The sequence below is a fragment of the Mastomys coucha genome, unplaced genomic scaffold (genome assembly GCF_008632895.1).
Source record: "Mastomys coucha isolate ucsf_1 unplaced genomic scaffold, UCSF_Mcou_1 pScaffold19, whole genome shotgun sequence".
NCBI lineage: Eukaryota > Metazoa > Chordata > Mammalia > Rodentia > Muridae > Mastomys > Mastomys coucha.
This window is the reverse complement of record NW_022196901.1, coordinates 8,926,961-8,938,666: the sequence shown is the minus strand read 5'-3', so window position 1 is coordinate 8,938,666 and position 11,706 is coordinate 8,926,961. Positions and strand designations below refer to the sequence as shown.

At 35.6% G+C, this 11,706-nt stretch overlaps 1 protein-coding gene across 4 annotated transcripts in view; it reads right to left on the bottom strand.

Annotated features, from left to right (window-relative positions):
- Positions 1 to 11,706, bottom strand: part of Sema3a (semaphorin 3A) — a 447,592-nt gene that overhangs the window by 141,620 nt on the left and 294,266 nt on the right. For all 4 annotated transcript variants that reach the window (XM_031380015.1, XM_031380018.1, XM_031380016.1 and 1 more), the window contains one exon: positions 1,916 to 2,073. In XM_031380015.1, the coding sequence (XP_031235875.1) occupies positions 1,916 to 2,073 (158 nt within the window). The remainder of the gene's footprint in view (positions 1 to 1,915; positions 2,074 to 11,706) is intronic.

Here is an 11,706-nt window from a genome sequence, read left to right as displayed (position 1 = left end):
AAAAAAAAAAAAAAATGGAACAGAGACATAGGAAAGGGCCAACCATGGACTGTCCTACCTGGGGATCCATAATGTCTGCAGACACTAAACCCAACACTGTTGCTGTGGTCGAGGCACTTCCTGACAAGGAACCTAATGTGGTGGCTCCTAAGGAGGTCCAGCCAGTAACTGACCAATGCAGAAGTGGATGCTGGGAGCCAACCATCAGACTGAGCTCAGGGAACCTGGTGGGGGAGCCAGCAGAAGGACTGGAAGAGCAGAGGGGGGTTGCAATCCCATTGGAAGAACACCATAAGCTGGACTGACCGCCCAGTTCTCCCAGAGTCTAGACCACCAACAAAGGAGTGTACCCGGAAGGATCCATGGCTTCAGATTCATATGTAGCAGAGGATGGCCTTTACCTGACAGGAACAGGAATGGAGGCCTTGATCCTGGGAGGTTTGATGCCCCAGTGTAGGGGGAAGCTGGAATGGTGGGGCCTGAGATTGTGGGTGGGTGGTGGAGCACTCTCATACAGGCAAAGGAAAGGGGGGAGGTTGGAAGTGGGATGGGAGGTTTGGTGGAGGGGTAACCGGGAAGTGGGATATCATTTGAGATGTAAACAAATGGAATGGTTAATAAAAAAAAAGTCTTTGAAAGACACATTTCATAATTACATGGTCATCACCTGGGTATATTTAGAAATCACCGCATTTCAAACAAAATCAGATTAAACATACTCAGGTTATGATTTAGTGTCTCATTTTTACTATAAAATATACCGTATTTGAACTGCAATGTTTTATGAATATGCATATTAATTCAAGCTTTTATATATGTAAATAAACTTTTATATTTAGGTAATAATAATGATAAAAAGACAGATTTAAAGTTATGTCTCCAAGCAGTTTGTACACTATTAAGAAGTTGTCAATCAATGTGTTCTCAGTAAATAGTTCTGCACATCACATTAGTGCCTTCAGTGCTAAGGACGAACGCCAAAATTATAGATACCAATAAACATAGTAGCTGAAGCACACTCTGTGGTTCTCACACAAGCTGCTCTAGAAAGATATTCTTCCTCAGGGAGTTAAGGCTGGAAAACTAAGAAAATTTGGTTGACTTATGGTTATAGCATGCAAACAAAGCAGTTCTGTCTGCTTTAAAAATCTGTTTGTTTTAAACATAGATTCATAGAGTGATTGAAATGAGCCAGAAATCTAAAGGAATATTGAGAAATATCAACATTCTGATATCTAAATAACCACTTTAACAAGAATATTGATACCCTGAATTTTGATTTTACATGAGGATTTTCAAATTTATTTTTTAAAATGAATGATTATAAATATTGTAGGCATTATGAGTCATATGATTTGTAACAATTACTCATCTCTGTCATAATATGTAATACAGAAACATATAAATGAATGAGAGTATCTATATTCTAATAGAATGGTGTTCAAATACAAGAAGGCCATCAGATTATTGCTTGATGAATCTTTAGATGACAATATGGAGAGATGGGAACTTACACAAATATATATGTATATATATGTGTGTGTATGTATGTATATATGTATATGTAAATACATAGTTCATAAACTCAGTTATGATGTATTTCTCTAACATTTCAGATTATATGTTATTTTTCTGCATAAAACCTTATTCCATAAATACTTATGGAAGAATAAGCTATAGGTTTTTTGTTATTGTTGTTTGTTTGTTTTTTAAATGACCATCAATAATACTATGATTTTTCATCATTATTGATAATATGGCTTCCTATATCTACTGGGATATTGTCATTCATTTTGTATATCTGAAGAAATAATTTTGAAATAATTTCATATGTTGTCCTGATATTAAGTAGCTATAGAATATCATAAAACTTTCAGTGTTTAAAAATAGAGTACATATATTAGAATATGGATACCTTTTGAAAATCTTTAATATTCACCAAGTTGAATGAAAATATATGATCTTTTGCTCCAACATACAGTCTACTCCGTTCCTCATCCAGAAGGAATGTGTGATAACTGGAGCTGTTGGCCAAGCCATTGAAAGTGATCACATTGTTGGATTCCAACATTTCTGAAAGGTAACCAAACATGACAGTGGTTATTAATGTGAGGTTCTTTATAAACAGACACCATTGGTACATGATAATTTGATCTTCTGCTGTCAGTGGCAGGCAGTTCTTATTCTTCATGCTACTAAATTCACAGAAACCATTTTCTTTATAATTCTTCAACATTAGAATAATAGTAAACACTTCGTTGATCTAATTCCTAAGAAGTATATGCCTAAAGAACAAAAGGAAAGAAATAACGTGATAGAAATGGAGTCTATTGTAGTATCTTCATATGTTCATGGATTAATGACCTGGACCAGGAGGTCATTCTTCAGTGACAGGTTCCTCAAAAGAAGGACAAGAAGATCAGAAAATAAAGACTATAGGTAAGTTACAGATTGATTGAAAGATCATGCACAAGATATGTCTTATTACAAGATGCTTGAGTACAGCATTGTACTACATTCGTTAGGGAAAATGAGACGTACAAAGCAGAAAATAACATACAATTGGACAAAGTCTTCAGGAACCAAATCAAGCAATGTACAAAGGGGACACAGTTTATCCCAAGGAAGTTACAGGTTGAGTGATGAAAGCCTTGGGGCTGTTACCACAGCCCCTACAAAGTAAGACCCATCATGTTCTCAGGATCCAGAAAACCCTAGCTTTCCTTAAGCCATTGTTCTAGGCCATGGCTTGCCTCGATAAGCAAGTACCTAGGTGTAGACAAGGAACTATGTTCCATCTCCGTATGTCAGAGCCTCAGGGAAAGTCCTGGATCAGCCTGCCTCTCCACAGAGTAGAATGTGCTTCTTTAATGGTGTGATGACTCAAGTGGTTTTATTTGTTTTAAGTCATTAGTTAAAAGGACACCATAGTGTCAACAAGTTAGTGGGACTGTGGAATATGTGTCACTTAACTCCCTAGGTTCTTTAGATTGTTCCACTGGGACATGTCAATGTCTTTTGACCATCAAATTTTATATACTATATAAACATGATAATATTTTGGAGCTAAAACATAGAGAGATATCAAATCCCTTATTAAATGTGTTCATTTTTATATATGTCTTGACTGCATTTACTCTCGCTTGCAGCATCTCCATGTAATAAAAATACTGTAGAGCTTCAAACTGTACCCTGAATTTTGTTCCATGTTCTTTAAGTATATACTTAATGCAACCCCGTAGGAAGAACAATATTAACTAACTGGACCCGCCAGAATTCCCAGGAACTAAATGACCAACCAAAGAGTATACATGAAGGGATCCATAGCTCCAGATACATATATAGCAGAGAATGACCTTATCTGACATCAATGGGAGGGGAGACCCTTGTTCTTGTGGAAGCTTGATGCCTCAGCATAGGGGGATGCTAGAGCAGTGAGGTGGGAGTGGATGAGTGGGTAGAGAAGCACCCTCATAGAGGCAAAGGGGAAGGGGGATAGGGAGCTAGGATGAGGGGGTTGTGGATGGGTAACTGGGAAAGGGGATATGATGTGAAATATAAATGAATAAAATGATTAATAAAAAAGAATTAGGGTCCATATGGAATATACTCTAAATAATATACTTACATCTGTCTTACTAAGTGTTCCATATTAGACACTTCATAAATGTGACAGATGCCTGAGCAAAACAACGTAAGGGAGGATATATGTAGACTGACAGTTTCACAGTTTGTAATTTGTGTTCTACTGTTTCATTTCTTTTAAGACTATGGCAAGGAAGACTCATGGATGAAGGGCACAGGAATTGAAAGCTGTTCAGCTCATGGTAGCCGGGAAGCCAAGGGCATCACACAGGAGCAGTAACAGGACATATCATTCAAAGGTGTTCCCTCAATGATGTCTTTCCTACATCCAGGCCCTGCCTCCCACTTCCCAACCCATAATAATGCCTTGACATTATAAGTCTATCAATAAACTAATGTACTGATGAAGTCCAAGCCCATACTTCTCAATGTGTGGCTTGACCTCCTGGGGACTAAAGCTTCAACACAAGAGGTTTTGAGGATACCATATTTGAACTATGTCAGGTACTAATAGTAACATTGATAATTTTATATAGGGAAGGAATAAATGATAGAGGCATGAAATATTGTATACTAATGCTTAGATATATATAACATTAACTATATTGACTTTGTATAGTCTTCATTTTAAGAACAAAGAAGTATTTTGTTCTATATCATCAATTCTAAATAATAAAAATGACTTTGTACACTTTAATTTTAAACAATGAAGGGATCCTTCCAACTGAAAACTATGTTACTAGCTGAATATAAGTTTGGCAAAATTAGACATTTCTACATATAGACAGTTATGGTTTTGGTAGCTTATATATGAGATCACCCTGGAAACAAACTACACATTTAAAAATAGACCTGTGAATTCAGTTCATTAAAAAAGAATATTTTGCTTGGTAGAAGTTCTTTTTCATTGTTCTAAAATGTACTTATTTTTGTATCAATCCATTTTCCCTAATTTACAATAATAAAAGCCTTTGGCAAAGATATGCAAATTAGGTAAGAATCTTTTTGTGACCCATATGCAGTGATCAACATGAATTTTCATACTACTTCCTGGGTTCAAACACTGTTCTTCCACTCAATCCCATTCTCAATATTGTCTTTTCTTTGTTTAAATTTATGATTGTGATTTTCTTAGATGTCAACATATTATGTGCAATCAATGGTAAGTATTTTCAACTCTGAATTTCCTTCTGCAAAATTCAGGCTATCTTTTCTTCATTTCTGTTAGAATTTACAGTTACATGAACTGGTATTGGTGCCAAGACAAATCTTCTGTAATGTGAGGTGCTGTTTAACATTCCTCTACCTTCTCATGTCTTCCTAGTGCTCACACTTTATCAAAGAGCAACTGATGGCATTTTAAAATAGCATGCATTTCTAAGGTGTTAGTGTGACCACAACACATCTGAGTAGACTACAGCTTTTGTAGTGGAATTAATTATTAAGGCTATAACTCAGTATCATTGTGAGACATCACTTCCCCTGTTTCATGTTTCCCCTGGCCATATTGAGAAGCAATCAAAAGATTATAAAAAGATTTCTTTTCCTATATTTGACAAGTCAGTTTAAACAAGTACTTCATTTTCCATATTTTCAGCAAATGATAGCTTCTCAATGATTTGTTATATAGTATAGTGGAGAATACAGTGATGCAATTCGGTAGAGTCTGCACCCAGTGGGCAGTGCTGTCGACATTGCAACTCAGGACAATGTAGACAATAGCAATAAAGATATAGGAGACTATATCTTGGCAGGAAAAGCATTTTATATCATTTTAAGCAACATTGTGATTGGCTATGGATAAATTACATTCTCTTTAAAAAATTTAAAAGTAGCATTTGAGACCCCCAAATTATAGATTAACTTGTACAGAGCAACCTAAGAGACTACACTGTGTCTGTCATCAGAATGTACTTCAGATTCACATGCAGAAGAACCTGGGTTATTTAGCCCGCCTCTTTTCTGTTTATAAGTGCTCCCTCTTGCTTTCCCACACTGTTACCTATCACAAATTTTCTTGTGATTCATCTGGAAAAGAAAAAAAGTGAACAGAAAATAATCATAAAACATAATCACTATCAGCCATTACTTAAGATACTGAAACATAATTTTATAAACTACCATTCCTCAATGTTTTACCACATACCACATGAAATAGGTAATTTATCTTAAACTTCTACATGATGATTCACCTCTCTGTAATAAAATATATAGTTTCTGTGGCATTCTGGGTATATGTAGAATAAACACAGATTTATACCCATAATTATACCCACATTTCAATGACTGAGTCAAATTTTGAGAAAAGTAGTGAAGTGAATATTCAGGCAAGCATTCAAGGCTTGCCAGAACTAGCTTCTTTAGTGGGATGCAGAACCACGGTTTGCTGCTCTTTCACATTTGCCTTTTTTCTCTCATGCATTTCTAACCAATTCCATTTCTTCCCTCCTTCCTCCCTCCACTCTTATTTCCCTCCTCCAAGTTTTATAGCAGGAAGGGTACTAGGACCCCACAAGTTGCTAGACTCAAATGAATTACTTGTATTCATTGATGGTTTTAGGCTCATGGATTTTTCCCATGACTTAAACTTTGTCCTTTTCTTACAACAAACATGCCTTTTAAAAATCATCAAAGGCTGGGCCTATAAGATGCCAAAACATTTTGACTAAATGATGGCCACCTCTAGATATTTGTAAATATTGGGAAGATCAGTGAGGTTAAACAAATTCACAGCCTACATTTCAGAGTTATGTAGATACTCCCCCTGCTCTTTTTTCCCCTCCTTACTTCCTCTTTCAACTTTTTGTTATGCTCCTTGAGAAAACAAAACCAAGCGTTAGTGTCTACTACTGTCAGTTCTCTTTGTTTTCACTTCAGGTTTTTATGTTATTAAGTATTAGATTTTGAAACTCTCCAGCACACAGATCTTTCCTTAGACTCTTGGTGGCCAGCACTACTGAAATATAAACTTTGTAGAAAAAAAAAATTTCTGTTACTGAATTTTTTCATTGCATAGGTTGATCCAATATACATCCTTTTATTTCACAGGTGATTCTAAGTGTATAAATTCAGGAAGTATTACTAGAATATGTTTCAAAACTCTGTCATCTAATTTCAATAGTAATAAGCATCAAAACATACATATTTATATAATATAACCAGAAGCAAACTTGACTAAGTTACCTGATGTCTGGAAAGAGCAATCTTAACTTCTTTGCCTAATATAATTTGTTCCGAATCACTTCAGCTTCTTTCTTTTTCCCACTGAAACTGTATCAAAATCCTTCTCTGCCAGTTGCTATATATATATTTGTGGGTGACATGAATAATCATCTTTAAAAAAAAACTCTGATTAGCCCCCTAAGAAAGGTCCTATCTGTTTCCAGTTGAGCCATGAGTAAAAGGACATTTCTAAACTGGGAATGGTAGCTGCGATTCTGGATTCCATACTGTATGCAAGCAGTAAGCATCTCAAACTTTAGTGCAGGAGATGAATGTTATAATGACCAAGTCCTTTTATTATTATTATTATTATTATTATTATTATTATTATATCAATGCCTTAATCTGTAGATCAGGCTGGACTGGAACTCACAGTCCATCTTTCTCTGACTCATAGATTCGAGGGATGGGAGTCCTCTATTCCTGTCTATTTCTACTAATTCCAGTATGACCTAATTATTCACTTCTCTGTATTTAATAGTGGTTATCATAATTCAGTGAAAATATATACAGTTCCTTGTAGATGTAATACATTGGCCAAGAAGTATGTAGAATATGCCAAGCAGCAGAACCTTCATAAAAATGTAGAAAGATATCCTTTGGGAATGTAGAAACTGAATAAACAATAATAAAAACAACATACTGAGTGTTAAGGAATAGAAAAGAGAAAAAATAATGCTAAAGGAAGAAATAATCCTCAGAAAATAAGCTAGTAAATTAAACCTGATCTCAAAAACAGGACCATGATAGAAGAGGAATAATGTAACACTGTAAATACAGGACATGAATAAAGACCATAGGATATAAGAAGAGAAGACCCAAGATGCTAAATGAAATATTAAATCACACCTAAGAATGCTGTAAGACAGAATTATCATTTCTTTTTTACCCAGCGAAGGACTCATTTCAGCTAGCCTACTAAGAATATTCTAGGTCAATAAGTATGAAAGAGAGTGAGGATATCTACTTCCACCTGACATGAGAGGTCAGGCTCTTTCTATTTTCTTCACTGTCTTTAAAAAGACTGCATTTTGGAGGATATTAAAAGCTAATGAGTAGGGTGTTTGGTTTCTTCTTTCTATCACATCACTTACTTTAGTTAACAAGCTCTTAAATATTTATATTACTGTATCTACCCTGTGCTTAGTCTTTTTACAAAGAAGAAACTCTGTGGTCAATTTTATCTACAACTATGCATTTTACCATGAGCAGTATTTTGATGTGCCTCAAATGTATACCTTGTAAGGCAGATTACCCTCCCAAGGCCAAACAAAGGCTTACTAGAAACCTCTGTTTAGATGTTGCACAAACATCTTAGACTCTGGATGATTTAAACAGAACTAACCCCTTTTGTTCTTTCTATTACTGACATCACCAACATTCTGCATGTTTTAAGGCAATTGCAAGGATCACTCATCCAGAGATCCACACAAGCCAGAGCCCCTTCATCATCCCCAGATGCAATCTATCACTACAGTTTTACTTAACACAGTAATTTGTCCTGTGTTTGCTCTTGCTTACAAATGCATTGCCAGTGTCTTACTTTAACTCCGCATAACATTTTCCTTGAATAATTTTAGCTTTCTTCTAACTGAACTTCCTCTCTAGGTTTACACAGCAAATGCACTGACCCCAGAGGACTCTTTCCACAAAACACATATACTTTATACTGGTGAGAGATGACTAAGATAACAACATGTTTAATCTGTCTTCTTTCCTGCATCTCAGGGGAAGGGAGAGCGATGCACAAAAAGACAAGAAGCAAGGAAAATATACACAAAAGATGAAAATGCACCTGAACAAATTATTAATAATATAAAATATAAGGGTACTTGACATATTTTGACATAAAATCTTGAAGTATAAGTATAAAACTCCATATACTCCAGATCGAAAAGAATAATTAAACAAAATGGTAAATCAGTAAATTATAGATGTTTCATCTACAAACTCTTTTACTCTAGAAAAATCTTATAAAATATCTATGCCCATCACATCATTGATAAAATATCCATAGATCAAATATGTGGAGTTAAAGCTAGAGAGGCAGCCACAGAATTAAGTCAGAATTCATTCTGATTATACACACAGTACCAACACATGCACACACACTGTATTCATTGTGTTACTTTTATGTTAATTTATAAATAAGTTGTGAAGACAGAGTGATGCCAGGACTATTTCACAGTATATCAAGCGAGTTTCATGAGAAAGACGTCCATTGCCAGTATGAGGGGAAACGTCTGTAGAACAGGGACTTCCAAGCAAGACTTTTTAAAAAGTTATCAAAGCTTATAGAGTGTGTCCAAGTCGAAATAACAACCAGGATGGAAAATCCTCCTGCTCACCAGCTCATGCTCTAAGTCAGATGGAAGGAACGTGCTCACTGAAATGTGACCCAGAAGAATAGGAAAGAAGAGGGACTAGGCAAGGAAATAAGATCAGCTCTGCTTGCCAAATTCCTAAAACAATGGAATGTGCAACCAATTTTTATTTAAATTCATGCTGTTGCTAATGAAGACTAAACATGCTTGTCCCTCTCTCCTCATTTCAATCAAAAGAATGAAAGATATATGTGTATATATAATATAATAGAAATATAAAATAGTGTTGAATATGCAGACTTGAAAGATGTCTTCCTGCAAAATCTTATGTACACAAGGAATAACTAACTGATAAATAAAAAACAACAGAAGAGGAATAAGGAGGAAGAAAAGGAGGGGTAGGAGAAGAGGAGGAGGAGGAAGAGCAGCAGGAAGAGGAAAAGATGATGACATCTGAGATCCAGGTAGAAAAAGGAAGTCTTGCATAGAAGAGAGGAAACAGGACAGATTGACTTAGATTAAGATCATTTTCCTGAAAAAAAAACAGAAGAAACTAGTACACATATATATGCAAGCATTGATGACTTAATTACTTAGTACTCAGTAACTTATCTCTGGTAAGAGAGACATCATCAGACATTTCTAGATATTTAAAAGCAAAGAATAAAGCCTACTTGTGTAGGACACCAAAGTAATAGGAAGTAACAGCAGCCCTCCCCCATTTTTTGCCTTTGATGATTGTTTGTTTCAAGATAGGTTTTTTTTCTGTATGGTCCTGGCTGCCCTGGCGTTTACTCTGTAGATCAGGCTGGCCTTAAACTCACAGAACTGCCTGTCTTTGCCACCATACCTGGAATGGAGGAGCAACTTATTAAACAATCAACTTTATTCTCATAAATGTAAACCCAAGAACCTAGAAACTATATTACTTGCCAAAATTTTTGCCTACAGAGTTTCATTATCTGTGTAATCCAGGTTATGGAAATTCTCTACATCCATGTTTTGTTTGTTTGTTTTATTGATGTATCAATACTGAATATGTATACTTACATTCAAAATATGCAAGAATATTTATGAACATGAAATTATTTCAAATTGAGACAACAGTTAGAATACTCTTTACTGACTTAAGTGCTCTGTCTTTTCCACCATTACCCATATAGAGTAAAATCACTTTCCAAGAGTCATTGTAGCCCCTCACCTGAGTGTTCTGACTCAAAAGCCAAGGGTAGCATACTTCCACAATATAACCAAGTGCTCTAACATATGAAGCTAATTCACTACTTTATCTCTAATGCTAGAGTTCAAAAAGGCTGTTTTTCATAATTTTGTAGGTCTTCTCCCAGAAACTGCTTGTGGCATAGAATTAATCCACAACTAAAGTACATGTCTCAATAAATATTACTTGGAGCATATTTTACTTTTTGAAATGCAACAAAAGCTTGAATAAATAACCATAATAATAATATATGAAACAAAGCAAATAAGACTATGCTCTGTGTCAAACTACAGACTAGTTTTCCATATTAGTTAGATGCTAACTTCAAAGATCATATTCATAATTTAAAAAGCCTTAATTACTTACAAACTATGGCTATTTTTAATGTAATAATTATTTAACCCAAGTTTTTGAGAATTCCCTCCTGCCAGTGGGACTAGACATCAATGTACAGCAGTGAAAACACGGCTGGCTTTTTATTGTTTCTTACAACTCTAATATACTCTTCAAGTCACCAGCATATAAATTAACCAGAGCTTAATTTTAAAAAAGTAATTACTTTTATTAAAACAAAACAAATCACAGCGCCGACACCCAGCTCTTTTCCTCAGTGCCGACAGAAGTTATAGCATCTAATTTTCCCTTGCTACCATGTTTTATGGCTGTTCTCATGCCTGCCCACCATTCTAGTGGCCATTTTACTATTCTGCAAACCTGGGTTCTTCCTTGCTGCTTCTAGCTTCTTTTTCCCATTCTTGTGATTCAGGGGAAAATTAGAAACCTTCTCCCTCTCCCATGACAGGCTTATAAGTTAGCATGTATTGATTACTCCTTTTCTGATGCCCATTATGCTTAAATTAAATTACAGAGTAGAATTGTGCATAGTCAGTATGCTACCTGACTATTGAGGAACATGCATTAGAAGTAAAGGTTGTCACAGTACCATACCATCAAATGAGGAATATAAGAAGTAGCTAATTAGATAACCATGGAATTTGAGATCTGAATCTTTAACTGCATTAAGTCTGACTAGAGAGAGAACAACTGTTTCTGCCTCAACGAACTTCAGAAGTCAAGAACAAACATGTCTCTACTGCTCTAAGCTCAAAGTTCTATGAATAAATTTGGAGGGACAGTTTAGAAAATCTATTTTTTTTTAATTTTAGATATTTTCTTTATTTACATGCGAATTTCTCCATTCCCAGTTTCCCCTCCAAAAAACAAAAAAACAAACAAAAACAAACCCCTGTTGCCTCCCCCCTCCCCATCCCCATGCCTGCCACCTCGCCCTCTCCCACTTTCTGGTCCTGGCATTCCCCTACACTGGAGCACAGAACCTTCACAGGGCCGAGGTCC